The following is a 21,595-nucleotide window of genomic DNA, read 5'->3' as shown; positions in this document are numbered from 1 at the left end:
GCTGAATAAGCAATGGCATGTGAAAGTAATGGTATTGTTCTATAAAAAAATGATGAATAGGTTGATTTTAGAAAGATTTACATGAACTGATGCTGAGTGAAACAAGCAGAACCAGGAAAACATTGCACACAGCAAGTCTGTGCGATGATCAACTAAGACAGACTTCGTTCTTCTCAGCAGTTTCATGATCCAAGGCAATCCAAATAAACTTTGGATGGAAAATGCCATCCTGAGAGAAGTATGGAGTCTAAAGGGAAATCAACACATGCTATGTTCACTTTTTTCCTTTTTCTTCTATTTTCCTCTCTCATGGTTTTCCTTTTTGTTCTGATTTTTGTCTCCCAAAAGGATTCATAAGGAATTTTTTTTTAAATCAGTGTACATGTATAATCAAAAAAAAAATCTCTTTTACATGTAACTGGAAAAAAAATTTTTTTAAGAGTTAAATAGTTCTTCCATGGAATAATCTTTATAGATGGAATACTAAATTATTTTCTAATGAATGAAATGCTATTCTGCAGAGCAATACTGCTTTCAAAAATATTATTAGTTTATTAATCTATGAAAAGAGCTGGATTTCAAGGAAAAATTGCATGACTTTATTGCTTTATAATGAGTCCATTAGAACCAAGCTTCTTAAACTTTTTCCATTCATGATCCCTTTTAACCCAAGAAATTTTTACAAGACCCTACATATATAGGTATATAAAATAAGTATACAAATCAAACATTTACCAATAAGTCACCTCCATATTCAATTATGAGACCCCATATGAAGGTCACAAAACCACAGTTTAAGCAGTGGGCATTAGAGCATAACAGTTGACTCTGAGTTTGTAAATTTAAACAAGTTTGTGTGTGTGTGTGTGTGTGTGTGTGTGTGTGTGTAGCAATTCCAGTATGTGGTATATAAAAATTGTCATAAATATCTAGGTACGAATAACCATTTTGCACTTTGTTAATTTTGTTAACAAATGAGATGTTTTTCTGCTCTTTTCAAATTAAAATTTTTTGTCTCTACTTCATCTGCTTGCTCAAACTCATACAACCAAACCAAAATAGAAAAATCAAAATTAGCAAAATTTTGGTCAATCAATAACCTTATGGGGTAGAACCATATGATCAGAAGAACTGTGTGGTGACAAAATAGAAAATATATTCCTTGGTTTCTATAATATAAGGAATGATTGACTGATCAGAAAGATGCTGATGGAAACAGATGATTGCAGTTAGGAATAAATTGACAGGGACATTTATACTTGATTCAAATAGACAGGTTTAAAAGATACTGCTGCTGTGTTTCCTATATTACCCACATGATAGAATTACTGGCCTCTAGTATAATCTCAATTATTCATATTTTTACAATACATAATGCTAGATTTCAATTTGAAATCCTTTTAAATTTCTGGTTTCTCTGTAGTAAATATGACATAGTAGTTCCAACTTCCTGCTCCAAATAGAATCACAGAGCCAATTCTGATCTTCTAAGTAACCCTGCCTCTGGCATTAAGACTCGGCCTAAATTCGGAAACCCTCCAGGATATATCATTCATAAAAACAAAGACCATTCCATGGGATTTTAAGGTAGTCATCCCCCCACCCCCCTCAGGAAGTAACATCACTATCCATTTTAATGACAGTTCACTAAAGAGTATCAGAGTACTATCCAATTTCTTGAAGACAACACCTGCTGTCCTATCTCATAGGAAAGGCAGGAAAAGTCACACAGGAGACTATCCCAAAATAAATAGGCACAATCTAGAAATAGGCACAATCATTGCAATTCTACAGTTTACCTCTTTAGTCTGTTTATAGCAGTTTCAATTTCCTGATAAAGCAGTTTGTGTTCAATTTTTGTTGTTTAGATCTGTCTGACTCTTCATGACCTATCTGGAGTTTTCCTGGCAAAGAGTTTGTCATTTCCTCCTCCGACTCATTACAAATGAGGAAACTGAGGCAAACAGAATTAAGTGACTTGCTAAGAGTCACCCAGCTAGTAAGTATCAGAGGTCAGATTTGAATTTAGGAAAATGGGTCTTCCTGACTTTAATCCCAGTGCTCTATCTAGTACACTTAGTTGCCCCTGTGTTCAAAGTATGTCTCCTTTTCTCTAATTCTATAAGCAAGATGATAAGATCCCTACCATCTTGCATACAACTTCTTGAAATAGGCATATAAGATGAGAGATGGACAAATACAGCTCACTGCACCCAGGCTCTGGGAAATTTTTAGATGCAATTAAGAAAAATGACTTGGAAAAAGTCAAAAAGTTCAATGACATGTTAAACTGCCTGCTGGGGTCTAGTACTTCATACCTGCTTAATAAATCCTTGTCGACTGATAGACTTATCCAGCATAGTCAGAGAATGGATTATGATGATTAATATTCTGATTGCCATCTATCACTTTGCACACTCACTAAAAATTTCTTGAAAAGCATTCGCACATTTTTCAAAATATATTTTTTCATATATTCTGATCCTAATGGAAAGCAATGATGGTGTCTTTCCCAAAGTAAATTGGGGGCCACATACCTCTGACTTGATGCTGAAATCCAACCCTTGAGGAAGTTAACAAATAAAAACAGCAATCTACAAACTGTTCCCACCTAAAATTACAGACGTGCTAAATGGATGCTGTAAATGCATCCCAAGCCTCAATTTGGCCCAATTCTTGAGGGAAACCCCGCAGCGAGGCTGGAGATTTTGTTTTCCACTAGCATTTCCGCAGATAAGATTCGGCATGAAAAGCTACCTCAAAGCCGCAAAGAAAGGGATGAGTTCTCTTTCCACTCAGCTATCTCCTGCTCTTGGCATTTCACAAGGTGCCAGGGCTCCGGAGAATGCGTGCCAAAAGGAGGTCAGAGGCTGAGCCAACTCCGGATCCCTCTGCCAGATCGGTAACTCTACCCCCCAAAAGAAATCAACATACAAACCAGGAGAAGGCATCCAGTGGAAGCCTGGCGGATTGGCACTTGAATCAAAAAAACTGTCACTCCATTTCCCCCCCCCTCCCCACTTTCGCATTACCCCAAGTGCTCCTGCGCCCTTAGATGGCTTTCCCCCTCCCATCATTTCCTCCACAGGTGTACCCCCCAGCTGCAGCGCCCCCAAACCCTGGAGACTGCCAAGAGGACTGGCATTTCTCTGGCTGGGAAAACCCCAGCTCTGAGCTGTACCTCCAGCTGGTGCCCGCTGCTCCCGGAGCTGCCCTACCGCTTCCGCCGCCACAGACTCGGAGGTCCTGCGCATATCTCCTACCTCCACCTCGCCCCTAAATTGGGTGTGGATTTCCTGCTCCCCTTAAAACACATTCATGCCAAGCTCCTGTGACCGGGGCTGGGGGGATAACGAGGACAGGGAAGGGGAGCTGAAAAGAAGGCGAGAAAGACCAAACGGAGCAAAAAGCCAACCGGGCACCAACTCGCAAACGGCGCGCCTCCCCCGGCCAATGCGCCCGCGGCCCCGATGACCACTCCCTCCACCCCACCCGTCGCAGCCACCTCCCCCCTAAAACAGCCCCCACCCCCGCCCTGCTCGGCCCCGACGGGTGGTAGCCTCGGACTTTGGGCTGCCCAGAACCAGGGGACCATAACCTTCCCTGGTCCGCTACTGCTTTCCCCAAATCCTGCTCCCTTCTGGCCCCCCGGGAGGGCAGCGGTTACCCACCCACCCTTGCCAGCCTCCCGGGAGGACGCTGCGTCCTCGGGTTGGGGGCAGCCCCAGAAGAGGCTGAGGGCGGGACCTGTGCCGCGCTTCTTCCCACCCAGGACTGCTGCCCAAGGCCTCAGAAGGGACCGAGGAGGTGGGGAGGGGACTGGACAGTGGGGCTGGGTCTCTGCCAGACGGGGGAGAGGGCGCGCTCAGTCCCCGCCCTGCAAACTCACAAGCACGATTAGCCCAATTTCTTCAGCCCGAGGTCCCCCAAACTGAGCTAAGAACGAGGGCGGGGTGCGAAGGGATGGGGAGCCGATCCTGAGAAGCGGAGAGAGGGTGCATGGTACTGGGGTGCTGAGTGTCGTTGGCGCAAACATGAGCCCCGGGGGCGCGTCCGGGCGGGTGCTGCCAATGTTGCTGCTGACTAGGCTGCTGTTGCTGCTACTTCTTGTGGTGGCTCCCGCTATGGGCAAGGTGAGTCAGGGGACTGTGGCTGCTATTCTCGGTCCCCGAGCCCCCAACGCCCCCTTTTCGCTTCGCTCTGAGGGCAGCTGGACTCACTGGAGAAACCCGGTATTATCTGGACTGGGCGGGGGAGGAACTGCCCGGTTTCGGGTGGCTTTGGTGCTGAGTGGGAAGAATGGAGCTGTCCAGCTTGGGGTCGTGTGGTGGGTAAAAGCGGTATAATTGAACGTATAAGTAGAACTTTCTCTGTTCCCTGTTCACTGACAAAAGATTGATAGAAAGATCCTCATTGTTGTAAATCTGGTGGAGAAGTTCTTCTTCCTTAAGCAGAAAGTATACAGGGAAAGGAAATAGTTTATTTGTGAAAAGAAAGTGCTTGAAAGAAAATAAAATTGTTTTGAAAGGCTCCAGTTACTAAACTGAGTTTAAAGTGAGCAAGGTGTTCTGGTGAAGAGGGATCATGGCTGGGAATCAAGCAAGCTGACTTTCGGTCCCAGTTCTACAAGGAATTCATTTCCACAAATATTTTTGCAATCCCTCCAGTGGGCAAGACATTTAACAGAGACGAAAAATTACAATCTTTGCTCTCGGGAAGTTTATAGGATAACCAGGGGGGTTTGACATAAGTGTGGGGAGGGAGGGAAGGAAAGAATAAGGATACTTCAAGATTTACAAAGCACTTCAATGTTTACAAAGGGCTTTTTTCATGGCAGCCCGTTAAGAGTGATATAAATAATAGTCCCCTTTTACAGATGAAGGAAACTGAGTCCATAGGCTTCTTGTTCACCTTCACCAGCTAGTCAGCTGGAGATCGAATAAAAACCTAGTTCTTATTTCAAATCCCCCAGTCAGATTCAAACCAGGTGAGAGAAAAATTTAAGACAGGAGAGAGACCATTTCCAGCTGAGTTGGGTGATCTCAAAAGAAAATGGGTGGGGGATACCAATAATTATAAATAAGGAATTGAAGAGGATGCCCTTCAGGCATGAGTAATAGTCTACATGAATGTATTGAGATGGGACTGTGCAGGAGGAGGTGGTATCAGTTAGCAGTCTAGGCTGAATGGAGTCCAGCCTTTAAAGAATATAAAATAAGGCTGAAGGTATCAACAAAAGCAGATTAAAGAGAGCTTCAATGCCTGGCATATAATAAGCACTTAATAATATTTCTTCCATTTGTCTATTAATAAGCACTTAATAATGTTTCTTCCATTTGTCTATTTGTCTCTAAGGGCTTAAACATGGGTGGCAGCAGATGAGTTGAGAGATGATGAATATAAATATGATACCTATTATACATTTTAAAATTTTTTAATTTCCTGTTCCAAATTCTCTCAAATCTTTCTCCCATCCTTTGAGAAGATAAAAAATAAAATATTCATTATACATATGAATTCATGCAAAACATATTTCCATATTATCCATATGGCAAAAAAAAAAGGAAAGGAAATAAAAGAAAATTTGTTCTAATCTGCACTCAGAGTCCATCAGTTTTCTCTCCAAAAGTAGATATTATTATTTTTTTAATCATAAGTCATTTGGATTGAATACATGGTCTCCTGATTCTCCTCCCTTCACATTGCATCAATTCATATAAGTCCTCCAAGTTTGGTTTTTTTCCCTCTGAAATCATTACCTTTATATGATAGCATAAAGGGAGAATTCATTGAAAATAGCAACTGTGGGGGAATGTAAGACTGAAGGAAAAGGAAAAATCCAAGATTATGTGAAAGTTTAGGTGACTGGGATAATGGATGGTAGTGTCTTGATAGAAATAGGTACATTGAAAAGAAGAAAAGCAATAATGGAGAAAATGGCAAGTTTAGTCTGGGATGTGTTGAGTTTGAGATGTTGATGAGATAACCAGGTAGAGATGCTCAGCAAACAGTTGGGCATGACCAAACAGGAGCTCAAGAAAGAGATTAGCATTAAATGATTAACAGTTGTGACATTAAACAATCACTTCTCTGTGCCTCAGTTGCTTCCTCTGACAAATGCAAGGATTAATACCTACCTCTCACAGTTGTGAGAGATCAAAGAGGTTGGTGAAAAGATAAAAGCACTTTAAAGAAATAAGTATTATGATGATTTGGAAATGATATCTAGAAACATTAAGTTTATATCATTAAGTGTGAGCAGAGTACCTACCAATTACATTGAGTCAACTATTAAAAAGTAATAGACACCAAAAAATCAATGTAACTCATTCACAATTTTGTTTATGAAATAATAATCTAAAGAGTTTTGGATCCTGTTATTGCTCTGCATACAGTAGGTACTTAATAAATGTTGACTAATTTGATTTTGTTGAATGATCATGCAGATGCTTTGAACACAAATGGACTTTAGTTACATAGAATTCAAGGCTTATACTTCTAGTTCCAGGGATAGGTCCATTAAAGCCCCTTTGACATCATGGAAAGATCTATAGACATTCTCATCGATTGTGAATTATATACTAGCCTTACTTAACATACAGAAATTTAGCTAAGACAATGCCAAGAGACATTTGAAGAATGTGCCAGTGAAATGCCTGGACTGTTTCTGACTTTGTCAAATCATTCTCTTAAGGAGAGTGAATATAGTTCTAGTAAATCACTTTGGAGTACCATCCAGGAGCACGGAAGGAAGCTGTCTCTATAAATGTATTTAAAGATTATCCTTGAGATAGTGGTACTCAACCTCTGTTTATCCTAATTTCCAGTTATACTGTAAAATGTTCTTGTTATTTTTTTACTACTCTCATGTTTTAATATGCTCTACTGAGTCTTGATGAATTTGCTTGACATTAGTCAGTTCACACTCAGATCTGTCTTGTTGTCTGAAATACATTAATACCAATTCAAAAGCAAAAGATTTTTTTCACTTCTTTGCACCTGCTCAATTAACTAGACTAGAAAGACATCTGAATAATAGCACTTGTCTTTTTCTATGCAGTGAAAAGAGATAACAACATGAAGTCTTAACATTTCTCAAAGCAAGGTGGCTGCATTCCAATAGACACTGGATAACTGCTTGTCTGGGAAGCCATAGAGTGAATGAATTCATACTCGATTAGGGTTTCAAATAGATAACTTCTAAGGTCCTGTCCAGTTCTTAAAATTCTCTAGAATTCTAGCAGTATTTCTCAAACATAGAATACTCAACGCCAGACCACCCACACGATTCCTGAAAAGTTGCCAACACAGAGCACTACTACTCATACCTTCTGTGTGCTTTAATCAACTGGATCTGGACTTGTCTCTGTAAAGCTTCTCTTAGGTTTCCATAGACATCATTACAAAAATAATAATGGTGGACATTTTTATAGTGTTCTCAAGGTTAGCAAAGTGTTTCATACACGCTCTAGAGCTAGGGTTGGTTAGGAAATGTGTAGCAGGGAGATGGGAGTTCTTCTAACCTGAGTGTCCAGGTAGGGTTAGAAATTTGGTTCCTGGGAGTTGTAAAAATTACCTCAGACTTCCCCATTTAACCTCATTACTTCAGATAAAGGAGGAGAATGGGAAAATGAATGGGAGGAGGTAGAAGGAGAGACGGCAAGTGGACCTCACAAAAATTCAATAATGGCTGTAATTTGTCTAGGCTGTAGATGTCTTACAGCTGGGACTCTTAATCTGGAAGTCTGTAAACCATAATGCAATTTTCAATATCATTATTTTCTTTGCATGTTTTTTCTTAAATTTTATCCAACTTAAAAATAATGTTCTGAGAAAGGGTTGATAGGAATCATCAGATTGCTAAAAGATGTTAAATTATGGCACAAAAAAAATTTCAGAATCTCTATCATGGAGTGACCTCTTCCCATCTGATTTCTGGGACATGCAAATTATCTAATATAGTCCTTTTACATTATAGGTATATAGTAAATATTTGTGGTTTTCCTTGAGAAAAGAAATCCTGAGCAAAATTTTCAAGTAGCTGAAGTTCTTCTTGAATCTCCTCTCAGTTAATTCGAATTCTTCCCTTGTCTTATCCTTCCTATGCTAAATAACCTAATATTCTCTCATTACAGCTTTCAATTCTGGCCTAAGATAGATAGATAGATAGATAGACAGACAGACAGACAGACAGACAGATGGATGGATGATAGAGAGATAAATAAGATAGATATAAATATGTAGATATATCCATATATTTATCATAATAACAGTATTTATATTATATCTTTATATATATATGAAAAATCTTCTCTCACAACAATCCTATGAGGTGAATGATAGCATTATCCCTATTTTACACAAAAAGAAATAAAGGCAGATAGACATTAAATTATTTGCTCAGGATTACATAGCTAATAAGTATCTAGAGCTGCATTTGAATTCAAGTCCTCCTGATGCCAAGTTAGATACTCCATTCATTGAGGCATATAGGGGCCTTTTAAGCCATTTTAAGGCCCTTTCCTTAAATTATTAGACCTAAATAGGTTCTTTTAGAATGAATACTCTTACTCCCCTTTGGAGCTCTCACCTTAGGGCCCAATACAGATGATTAATAACTGATTTTATGGATCAACCAGGTGATGCGATAAATAGAACCCTGGACCTGGAATTATTAAGACTCCTTCTCCTTAATTCAAAGCTGGTCTCAGACATTTACTAGCTGTAATACCCTGGGCAAGTCACTTCACCTTGTTTTCCTCAGTTTCCTCATCTGTATAATAAGCTGGAGAAGGAAATCTTTGCTAGAAAACCCAAACTGGGTTAAAAAGATCTGGATGGGACTGAACAACAGTAACACACATAGCATGTATGAGTATGGAATATATTAGGTAGCAACTAAGTAGTGCAGTTGGACTTGGATTCTGGAAAATCTGAATTCAAATCCTGATATTTAGTAGCCATGTGATCCTAGACACTTAAAACTACTTAAAACACTATCTGCCTCAGTTTCTTCATCTAAAAATGGGATTAATAATAAGACATCTCCCAGGCTTAGATAAATTGAGATATGTGTCATGTATTTTGCAAACTTCACAGCACTATGTAACTAGTTTATAGTTTATAGAGATTATTAATGTTAATGATGATAGAGTGATTGTAATGACGGCGTATTTAAAATCAGCCGGAGCCAGGAATTCAGGTTAAGGGAAAAATCTTCAGTCTTTATTGAAGTGAAGAGGTGAATAAGGATTGTGATAGCAATATGGGCAAGAAAGATTGCGATAGCAACATGGGCAGCTGCGACAGGAAGCCAGCTAACAGAGGGGGATCTCAGCTGAAAGGTCATCGCAATGGCAAAAGCAAGCAGTCTCTCCTCTCCTTCCTTTTCCACTCTCCTGCCTCCACCCACCAAAATCATCAGGACTTGCACAAAGAGTGGGCGGGGCCATTCTTTCTCCAAGCTTATCTATTAATAGAGTATGGTCCAATTACTATTTAGCCTCATGTGCTTGGGACCTCAGTGCATCAACTCAAGGTCAGCCCATTACAAATGATGGTGAAAGTGATGGTGAGCTGGCAGAACTTACTTTTGTTCCCATTCTTAAAACAGGGATTTTCTACAGTGTTAGCATGGGGCATTATTGGTAACTTGGGCAATATAACAGGGACTTTTATATAGAGCCTAACCTTGGTTCCAGATGTTAGCTTTTCCCATTCATTTTTCAAGATAAAAGATATCTTCATTACTTATTCCAGCTTCAATCGCCTGTAGAGTAGGTACTTCAAGACCAAGAGGGTCCTTCCATGGAGACTATGGTGACATAGTTGGAGAGTTGGACAATCTGCAGATGTGGGCTTAGGAAAATTGTGAAAATTATCTTGGAAAATTATCCGTTCTCTACTTCCATGTCATTGAACGCTTGGTATAATAGTAACTGCATATCATTAAATATGCACTCAACCTAATTTAGTCTTAAGTTTTATTTGATTATAAGTCTAAGACTATAAATGTGTAATTAAGCCTTGTAGTTGATTTTGTATATAATTTGTGAAATCACCTGGGTTTCCTACCTTACCTATGTGACTCTACCTGCCCATCATGTACATCCTCACCTTCTCTGCTTAGAGTCCTACTTAGAGTTTCTTTCAACACTCAAGTAATACACCATATACTTCTTTCTGCCAGAGTTCTTTCCCAGACCCCTCAACTGCTAGAGTTTTCACCTATAAAGTTATCTTCATTTATTCTATATATATTTTGTATGTATGTATTTATTTACATGTTGCCCCTCTAATTAGAATGTTCCTTAAAAATAGAGATCCTTTTTTTTTTTTTTTTGCTTCTCTTCAAGTTCTGAAGACCTTAGCACAGTTGGCAAATAAATATATGCTTAAGAAATATTTGGTTGGTTGAATAAATGTTGATCCATTAAATACTGAATGTTATTTTTATGATGGTGATTTAAAAAAGAATTTCACATATATTATCTCACTTGATCCTCCCCACAACCACATGTGGAGCTAGTACAAGAATTATAAATAGGCTTAAAAGGACTAGACTCAGCTTCAAACTCACATCCTTCTATTTCATAATACAGTGTTCTTTCCAGATACCATCCTGTTTATCCATGCATTAATCTTGTCTTATTTTCTCTTATACTTGCTTGATATATATCTCCCTTTAAACTCTATGTCTTATCAGATTTTTGTACCTCCTCCAGTACCTAACATGTCACTCTGAAGGCAGGAATTGAGATAGAGAAAAGAGCTGTGATTTTAGTGGTTTAAGGAATTCCAGGATGAGGATGAGGGTAAAAAAGCTCCCTTTATGTAGATGGGTTATCTCCTCTACAACTTGGAGTTTCAGAGAATTGCTTAGGGCACTAAGGGATTAAATGACTTGTCTAGTGTCACATAACCAGTCTCACACACAGATGGAGGAAGGGCATGAATCCAGACTTTTTTGGCTCCAAGGTCAGTTCTTTATCCACTAAGATGTTCTACACATAATAGGTACTTAATAAATTTTGATTTAAACTGAATGTCATCTGTGATCTGCCTGAAAGGGTTTATCTAGTCTGCAAGTAGGAAATAAAAATAGAGCATGGGAATTTAGAGGTCAAAGAGAACTTCAAGATCATATAGTTTCTACCCTTTATTTTACAGATGGAGAAACTGAGGCTCAGAGAATTAGTTAGCAGCATAGATATACTTTAATAGAAGAAGCATATTATAAAAAAAAGAATGAACATCAGAGTAGTAGGAAATATTCTAGTTTTCCCACTTACTTTCATGTGACCTTGAATAAGTTATTTTATTTCTCTGAGTCCATTATCTCTTGTACAGAATGGGAAATAACTTCCCCATGAACTTCAGAGGAATGGGTTAGGATCAAGAGTTTAGGTGAAAGTGCTTTGAAAACTGGAAAGTATTACACTAACATCTGGGGTTATTTCAGTTTAATTAACATTTATGAAGCTCTGAGTCTCCAGGGCCTGAACTGGACTTAGTCTAGGGAGATATTCTGGGAGAAATAGAGAGACAGAAGAGACAGAGACAGAGATACAGAATCAGAGACAGAGAGACACACAAAGACAGAGACAGAGACAGAGAGAGACAGAGGTGGGGAAGAGACAGAAGAGAGAAACAAGGAGGGGAAGCTACCTACAGAAATAGAAAAAGAGAGGCAGAGAAGTATAGTTGGAGAGAGAAAGAGAGAGAGAGAGAGAGAGAGAAAGAGAGAGAGAGAGAGAGAGAGAGAGAGAGAGAGAGAGAGAGAGAGAGAGAGAGAGAGATGGGGGGAAAGATGAACAGAGAGAGAGACAAAGACAGAGACAGAGGCAGAGAGAGACAGACAGACAGAGAATCACTGACTGAGTAGATCAGGAGGAAAGGTCTCCTGTAGTAGGTACTACCTAAGCAGAGCTCTGAAGGAGGTGAGAATTTTACAAAACAAAGACAGGGATAGAGAGTGTTGTAGACACGAAAGACCATTTGGGCAAAGGTACAAAATTTGAAGATAGAATTCTGAAGAGAAACACAAGTCCAAAGTTGTGGGAAATAATCTCTAGTCTAAAGGTAGAGCTATTTCCCCATTCATTTAGTTCCTCCATTAACTGACATAATAGCAACTTCCTGACATGTATTAGGGAGTTTTTTCTTTTTTCAAAAATATTATCCAGAACATTCTTTGCTGCTGGTATTTTCTAATAACATCATTTGAAAATGTCAGCAGAAAGGACATCCTCCTCCTCCCTGGTCCTTGTCCTCAAGGAAAAATGATCAGCTTGCTTATCTGAGGCTATTCCATCTAAATATTATTGTTGAAATTCTTTCACCTCTCTGCTTAAGAGGGAGCTTAGCAAAGGCTTTCATGAAAAAGCCTTTTTAGGACATTTAGGACAAAAACCATATCTGTGCATCTCATCTCCAAATGGTTTTTCTTTTGCATCTAAAATAGAGTGGTAAGAGGGACTGTGTTTAAATGCGACCGATCTGGGAGGGAATAGCCTGGTCTTTCTACCCTGGTTCCAATACCATAAATATGTAAATGGATGTGTTTGACCAGAGGGTATGTCCTCAGGATTCTCTGCCTAAGTCTACTGATATGATGCTTAGAAACAAGATTGTGCTTCTTATTGTAGGACTGACCCTCTCATAGTCAATCAACCAACAGACATTATTAAGCATTTACTACTATGTGCCAGTCATTATATGAATAAAAAGATAAAAGTGAAACATTCTCTGAAAGGAGACAAGTATATGAATATAATTATGCCTTGTTTTATTGCATTTTGTCTTATTGCACTTCCTAGATATTGCTTTGTTAAAAAATTAAACGAAGTTTTGTGGCAACTCTATGACAAGCATCAGCACCATTTTTCCAACAGCGTGTATTCACACTGTGTCTCTAAGTCACATTTTGGTAATTCTTGCAATTACCAACACTTTCATTTTTGTTTGCTTTCCTTGGTTTTCCCAACCAGCGTTTTGGCTCTTAAGAAAGGTAAAGCTGGGACCAGAGCAGATTCATCAGGTGGTAGTGGTGATGATTCCGATGACTTCTCTCAATCCAGAAAAGCACAGAAAAAGATTCAGAAAAGTAAATCATCTCTTCATGTTGAAAGTGGTAATGAAGATGATGACTCTTCTTTCAAAATTAAAACAGTGGCACAAAAAAAGGCAGAAAAAAAAGAACGAGAGCGAAAAAGCGAGATGAAGAAAAGGCAAAATTGAGAAAATTAAAAGAAAAAGAAGAATCTGAAACTGTTAAAAAAAAAAAAAAAGAGCAAACAAAGCAGAAAGAAACTCAAAAGAAACCAGAGGATGATGCATTAAAATCCAGAGTGGCTCTTGATGTTGGACCAACTCCTGTCTCGGAAGAAAAGGGAGATACTCTCACAATTGCAGAAGCTGATGATAATGAAAGTGACAAGAAGAAGAAAGATAAGAAAAAAAGTTTTGGCTCTTCTAGCGCTCTCTATCCTGAAAAGGCAATCATGAATTGATATAGATCTCACCACCCAGATCTGTAGCAAAACAGGGTGAGTCAGAACTGGTCAGGAAAGCCTATGAGATCCTCCATGTAACTGGGATATTTCATGGCAATATCTTGTTCTTTATCCTTCCAGGGCTTAAAATCATAGGTCCTGACCAAGCTACCATCTTCAGGGGGGTTTTCCTGGACAAATTTTGGCTTGCACCTTGACAAGAAACATAAAAGCTGGAGGGTGGGTATAGTCTATTAGTAAAGGAGGGTATAGTTTGGGCTTTGTTAAGAAGATTTTCAAATGATTTAATCCTTTTTTCCCCAATGATTCCAATTTAAACCTATACTCTTTCCTTTGCCTGTGAACACCACTTGTTACAGCTGTACCATTAAAGAAACTGACCTTCCTTCTTCATTAGTTCTTGCCTTAAATACTCTAATTTGTCTTATCAAAGGCAAGCAAAGTTTAGGACCACCATTAGTCAAATTGACTCAATCTTAGCAATAGGAGGTTCAGTCCGAACCTTATTTCTCATTGCATTGAAAGGCAGAGATTTTACACACAAATCATAACTGGGATTTATTGTTATATCTATTAGGGTAACTTTTGATCAATGATATTAGATATTCTTTATAATCACTGTTTGGAGAAACCATGAATTGCACCCATATAAAATGGAGCATAATCGAGAAATATTATGTATGTTCTGATTGCTCTACCTATGGGCTCTTCCCCTGGCTCTGTCCCTCTCTTTGGGCTTCCCTATTCCCTGAGTCACAACAATATTTAAATTGAGCCAATTAATAATCCTAAAATTGTCTCTAAGCATTCAAATGAGTCAATTGATGTGGCAGAATTAATTATTGTCATTGTAAGAAATTGATAGAGGCAGCTAGGTGAAGTTAAGAGGATTTGGGTTCACATCTGGGCTCAGACACTTCAACTTCCTAGCTGTGTGACCCTGAGCAAGTCACTTAACCCCAATTATTGCCTCAGCAAAAAAAAAAAAGAAAGAAAGAAAGAAAGAAAAGAAGGAAGAAAGGAAGGAAAGAAGGAAGGAAGGAAGGAAGGAAGGAAGGAAGGAAGGAAGGAAGGAAGGAAGGAAGGAAGGAAGGAAGGAAGAAAAAGAAAAAAAAATTGACAACCCTGCTTTGAGCAGCCATCACCCAGATAGTCAGCAGCCATCAAGACAGAAGTAAGACCATCCACCCGTGACTGGTTGAAAGCTCAGGTGATGGTTAGTATTTTGTAACAACAAAGTATTTGTAATTAAGGTACATATGTTTTTAAAGACATGGTGCTATTTTACTCTTAATAGACTACAGAATAGATTAAACATGACTTTTAGATGTTCTGGAGTTACATTTTATTTGTGACTATAAATATAAATATTTATTTATAATTAAGAGACATAAAAAATCTATATGATTCCTTTTGTTGTGTTATTTGCTTTAATGAGGTGGCCTAGAACTGAACCCATAATATCTCCAAGGTTTGCCTGTATAAATAAATAAGTACTTTCAATGTCAGTTTTAAGTAATTTCAAGGAGGAGGCACTAACAATTTTAGGAATAGGGGTTGTAAATTAATAAAGGTCTCATACTGGAAGGGGTCTTTCAAGTAATCTTGGGATTCTAAGAGAGATTTTGTTACAGATATGGTTGAGGGGACTGGGGATTTGTGTGAAGACAGAGACAAGGAATGGAATATTGTGAAGGATGAACAGGAAGGACAGCAGTTTGGTTAAAACCAGAGTGTATGTGAAGGAAAGCAATATATAATAAACCTGGGAGGATAAATTGGGGTCCAGGGCTTTAAATACTAAACAGAAGAGTTTATATTTGATCCTAATGGTAATAAGGAATCACTGGAATTTATTAGCAGAATTACATCCCTAAATCTTTTCCTCCAAGAATGATCCTACATAGCACTGATTTCCTGAAACTGAAACTAGTGGACACAACCTATTCACTCCCTATATCACTGTGTAGAAGTAGCTAAGTCTACCTACACCTGCTATATTATGTTCATGGACAATTGGTGTACAAAACTCACTTAAAAAAAAATAACATTGGACCTGAGATTTAATGATGTAGGAAACACCCAGCAAAGAATTCTCTCTATAAACAGCATCACCTTCTCTGTAATATATTGTCTTAGAGAGTTGCCTGACATCCTGGAAGGGGAAAAACTTGCCCATTTTCACTTAGACAATATATACCAAGCTTTCCATTTGCTACATAACTCTGCCTTTTATCATTGCCAGATGTGATGGTAAATGCATCCCTGCTCTTTTAGTCTTGAGCAGTTCTATTATGAAGTCCAAAATTGTCTCTGAGCTACCAGTAGCTTGATCTGGTCTATTGTTTCTCTGAGCCAACATTCTAATCCTTGGAATGATCACAGATCAGAGTCTCAGGAGGAGCATCTGCACAGTTATTTAGTGTTAGTATTAGTTAATCTTACCTCTTTGTTCTCTGCAATACCACCTCCCAATACCACTTCCTCAACTACCAGTTTATAGTTACTTGTTTCTTGTTCAATTGATCAATTATTTATCAAATGTGTATATGCACATGTGTGTACACATATATACATGTACAAATATGCTAAATTTTATGTATGCACTAATATAATTATAGATCATGAGCTTCATCTTCTGGAAAGTATAGCCTACTTGAGATAATTTAATGAACTTTATTGCTACAAGGTGCAAAGTGGGACTAAGGAATAGGGCAAATCAAAATTTACATGGTTCCTGCACATAAGGAATTTACAGTCTACAATAGAGAATAAAGCACACTCACAAATAAATAGTATGTATATGTTTTTTTTTAAAAAAGGATGCAATTCCCACAATAAGTTATAGAGTCTGAATATTTCCTGTGCATATCAGCCTTTCTGATCCTTGATCTATTGCTATCTATTTAATTTTATCCTTCTGACTCTGTAGAAATCCAAGGGGATATCTGAATAATTCAATTCTCATTAATAAAATTATAATCATTGTCTAGTTAATTAGCTACTCTTGTTTTTCTATGATGAAAATACATATTAAAATCTTCAGTTGTCACAGAAAATAGTCTCCCCAAACATCTTTACAATTTCTCATAAACTATAGAATTTTCTTTATAAAGTTTCCTCATAATATCAAGGTGAGGAGTGTCTAACATCATAACAAAAAATAAAGTTCTTTAAGGTTTACAAAACTCTTTACATTTATTAAAAAATATTATGTTATTTGATCTCCACAGAAATCCTGGGACTTAAGAATTTAAGGATCCCCATTTTACAGTTGAGAAAAATGAGGTAATCTGAGATTAAGTGATTTGTGCAGTCACACATAGCTGAGGCTGCATCTGAACTCAGTTCTTCCTGACTCTAAGCCCAATTCTCTTCACCATAGTACCTATCCTATCTGTCTTCCTCACAGATTTCTCCCAGAACTCTACTGATCACAAATAAAATACTTCTCCCTGACTACTTTAGCATCAAACATTTTTTCAACCAACCTCCAAATTTTCTACACAAATTTCTTTGTATTTGCTTCTTTTCTGGCTCTTAAAATTATGATAATAATAGATATAGTTTCTATGAGATATTCAAAATTTGGGTTACATTTCTCTCCAAGGCAAAAAGTGTTCAGTCCCTTGAAAATTATCTAAAGATACAATTTACCTTAATACAGTTATCCCTTCCACAACATGGAGGTTGGGGCACCATTCCTAAGATCTGGAAAATTCACACAATATTTTTGGCCTCCTCTTCACACCAGAGAAGAAGTCTGATTTTTTTTCTTTTTCTTTTATGGAACAAGTATAGAACTTACATATATAAATTCTAAGTTTTTGAACTTTTTCTGTGTCATCTCTTGTCCTTCATGTGATGGCTGTGGCTTCCATAAAACTCCCCTCAAATTCCCATTTAATTTCTTATGCAAAACCACATTGGGGAAAACCATGATGCAGAAAGGTCAACTGTATTATATATATATATATATATATATATATAAATGCAAAGCAACATTTGATAGGCTGATTTTAAATACAGAAACAATAGAACACCAGCATGATAATGTAACAGTCAAATAGAATAAAAAATATACTAGTCATAATATCAATAAAAACAAACAGATTGAATAGTTTTATACATATAACAAATAAAACAATAGGTAAATAGAGATATCTAAAAGGGGAAAAATCATTATACATAATTTGGCAATGATTGCAATTGTCTAAAGGAATAACCACTTCTGCAATATCATGCACCAATCCTTAAAGTTGGATATTTTGAATCCTTCTAATTATTGATCTTTTTCATATCTCTAAATGGCTTGATAATTTGTGCTAACTACTCAAATTTTTAAATTTCAATATTTATTTGCCACAGGGGGCTCTAGAGCGGGTAATTTTAAGTAAATATGTAATGCTTCTTGATTTACACCCTTCCCTATTATCTTACCTGCTTCTACTCCATTTTTGAGAAAGTGCACATACACTATATTTAATACTGTGTTATATGACACAATATTCAGAACCACAGCTCTAATCTTATATAATTTTCAAGTCAACACTGGGGACAACCCTCTAATAAGAACTCTATTGCTTACTTTGCCTACAACAATCTTGAAAAAAAAAAATCTTGAAATAATTTTGCTTAGCTCTCTCTCTTAATGGTTCCCAATATTCTTCATCCTCACAAAGATTCCAGGGTAGCAAAAGCATTTAAACATAGGACAGGTTTTTTAAGAAGCATGGAGAAACCAGAAAAGGGGCATTTATTTAAGCTCCATTGGCAAGGGAATAATTATAATCAAAAATCCCAACCGTCATACCAGCAACAAGGGGACAGGAAGGAAAGCTTTTAACTAAGAGTAGCTGGGGACCATCCCCGGGTGTTACAAGGCTTGGTGGAAGTAAGTGAGCCATATTATGGAGCTGATTAGGGAGCTGACCAGATGAGCCAAGAGGTGGAGGCCAAAAGTTTTGTTTCAAAAGCAAATCAGTTTGATCCTGACTCTTTTTTCCATTGTGTAAACTAGAATAGAATAAGTCCTTTCAAATCTAGAATAGAATCATTGAGTATTAGAGTTGCACGGAATCTTAGAATTGTCGTGTTGAATTGAATCAAGATTAGGATGACTGCTACACAAAAGAAATCAATTGAAATTTTGTTGAAATGTTGAATTTTCCCAAAAGATATAACATAAAATAATAATTTGAAAATCTAACTTTTCTGTACCCTGTAACTCTTGCCTACCCTTGATAACTCATGCAGTTTGGGTAGTAAAAATTACATTTATCTGTTTATCCTTTGTTCCCTTGTGAAAACAACCTCTGAGATAAATATCTAGTTTATTGACTAGATAACTTTTGTCTGTTTTATTGATATTTTTTTTATCTCAGTGAGCATGTTTTGCTCTTAAATGCTTCATTTTTCCTGAAGCATGTTAAACTGCATTAATCTTAAGTGTAAAACCAAATTTCTAAGTGTGGCTAAATTCCATGACTGGAAACAGGAAGAGTTAATCTATTATACTTTTAAACTTTCTCTCTCAGTGTCAAAAGTCAAATGAGATAGTTATGCAGAATCAGAACTAAGAATACATAGGTTGGTTTAGGTTGCTCCCAAAATATGTCAAATAAAAAATAATTAGCCATTTGGGTCAAAGTTAAAGAGTTATAAATTTAGTTAAACTGCCTAATTATTCCTTCCCTTATCCTTCCCAGTCTACGCATTCTTGACTTTAATCTTTGCTGAGTTATCTTATTTGACTTTAGACATTAAAAATAAAGTCAATCAGCCAAGTTGCAAAAATAACCTTTTGACTAAGTATAATGTAGAATTGGTTATTTATTAAAATTGTGGGTGGGTGATTTGTGATGTTTTATTCTATGCTCTGTAGCAGTCAGCCCAGTTATTTAGGATATAGTGCTGAGATCAAGGTTACAGGTTCAATTTCTTCATGGAGTAGTTAGTTTCTTTCCAGTCCAGTTTGCTCTAGGTGTTTGACTCAAGGTAGCTGCCCGCTCATAAATACATACTGTTGGTCACAAGGGAAATCAGGCTAAACAGCATGAATGGCTCAGGGCAGACCATCCCTGGTACCATAAGAGAATCAGCCCAAAGGGAGGTCCTACTAATGAATGGTCCAGTAGATCAGTGCAAGAGAACACATTTTTAAATTTTGATTTACTCTACAACTAGTATCAAAAACAACTTGTCATGTTAGGCAACATTCCCATTTTTGATGGGAATATTTACATCTCAGAAAAAATAAATCCTACTCTTTGATGGAGTAGGAGTGGAATACAGTGAAATTTGCTTTAAAATCCTCATTTTAGGGTTCATAAATGTAGTTGTCATATATTAAAGCAAAGGTGGGCAAACTGCCTCCAAAACCAGATTAAAATGTAATTAGGAAATGTTTAATAAAATAAACAAAAATAAAATCCAACATAGATAGCATTAATTTGTGAGTTTCTAAGCAATATATAACTGGCAGGAATGCTTTGTATTTGAGTTTGACATCACTATTTTAAGAGATATAACCTAATTTGTGGTATGCCTGTATACTCTTACAGATTATAGCAAGCCACGTAACAAGGAATGTCTATTATAATAGCTAACATTTATGTAGTAATTTAAGGTTTGCAAAGCACTTTTTACAGATCTTGTGACAATATTCTCTTGCTTGTACCATGTTGCTCCATCCTTCCCACCTATATGGTACTAATAATTCCATGTAAGGCGGTAAGGAGAGTGGGAAGGTCCAAATCTCTTGGTCCTCCTTGAGTTCAGCTTTTACCTCTCCTGCTTCTGTAACTGCAGGGCCACAAGTGAGAAATTTTTATTTCTCTAAGAAGCAAGCTACTCAGAAAATTCCTTTTTCTTTCTAGAAATCAGTGATTACTTTCCTGAAATCAGTGTTACTCCTGAGGCAACCTTCAAAGCTGCTTTTGTTCCAAGAAATTTCCATTCACTAATTAGAAAGCCAGATTGTGGGATCATGCTACCTAGGAAATCAAAATCTCCACCTTTTCCATTTGGGAGATTTCAATTCAGGAACATTGTCCATGAACTCCTGTCTTGAATCATAAGGGTCAGCATATGTATGCTGCTGCTCTTGTGAGTTTGTAGAAAATCTATTCTTGCCAAGAAAGTCCTTTATCAAGAACTTTCCTTTCAGGACAATTTATTAGGTTGTAACTCCCAGTGGTTCAACCCTAAGTCAGCTAATGTTGATTCCTTGGGGCAAGGAGGGAGGCAGAGAGACATAGGTGTTTGCCAGTCCCAAATTACTCTAGACTGACCTCCAGAGAGAGCAAACAGAAGAAAAGGCAGAAAGCTAAGGGAATTAGGGATCTCTTTTATAGGCTAGCAAACATGAATGGCTCCTTGACCAATAAATAGTCCATCCTCCCCTAAATTCTAGCCAGTCATCTTGGATGCAGCCCTAGTCTCTGAAACCCAATCAGGAGCCATCCTTAATCTTCTCAGTAAAGTGCCAAAAGACATAGCCCACATCCTGGATGGGGAAGTGTCCATCACTTTCCCTGAACAAAAGGTTCACCTCTTGGTAAGAGCTGCTTGAAGAATTCCTCTTATTAATTAATGCCTGGAAGTCTTTTCCTTCTCATCTCCACCTCCACTCTTCCTTCAAGTCCAGTTAAAATCCTACTTTCTACAAGACTTTCCTAATACCTCTTCATGCTAGCATTTTCTCTTTTTTCTTTTATGCTGTATTTTGTTTGTAAGTACTTGACTGCATGCTATCTCCCTTTTTAACCATTAATATCTTGAAAACAAGAACTAACTTTTACCTTTCTTTTTATCCATTGTTTTTAATACAATGCATGGCACATAACAGATACTTAAGAAGTATTTATTGACTGACACTATTATGTTCAGGGTACTGAGTTCAATTCTATGGAAATAATAAAGCTGAATAAGAGGGCCACTTGCATCAAGTAGGTCCCTGCCTATGTAGTAAATGAAGTAATTAGTAAGAAATTAGTAAATGAAACTAAACATAAATTTTAATTGAATGGGAACTTAGATGATATTGAGTCATTTTACTCTCATTTACCCTCAATAAAACC

General features: G+C 37.5%; 1 protein-coding gene across 2 annotated transcripts in view; it reads left to right on the top strand.

Moving 5' to 3' along the window:
• Nucleotides 1-3,886: 3,886 nt before the first annotated feature.
• Nucleotides 3,887-21,595, top strand: part of COL4A3 (collagen type IV alpha 3 chain) — a 146,330-nt gene continuing 128,621 nt past the window's right edge. The window contains exon 1 of one of the 2 annotated variants that reach the window (XR_007951645.1): nt 3,887-4,133. Coding sequence is in view for 1 of the 2 variants with exons in the window: in XM_051983386.1 (XP_051839346.1) it covers nt 4,035-4,133 (99 nt within the window). In the remaining variant the exon portion in view is untranslated. The remainder of the gene's footprint in view (nt 4,134-21,595) is intronic. The other variant, XM_051983386.1, reaches the window with a different exon arrangement.

The sequence above is a fragment of the Antechinus flavipes genome, chromosome 3 (genome assembly GCF_016432865.1).
Source record: "Antechinus flavipes isolate AdamAnt ecotype Samford, QLD, Australia chromosome 3, AdamAnt_v2, whole genome shotgun sequence".
Classification (NCBI taxonomy): domain Eukaryota; kingdom Metazoa; phylum Chordata; class Mammalia; order Dasyuromorphia; family Dasyuridae; genus Antechinus; species Antechinus flavipes.
This window is presented reverse-complemented; position numbering and strand designations above follow the sequence as displayed.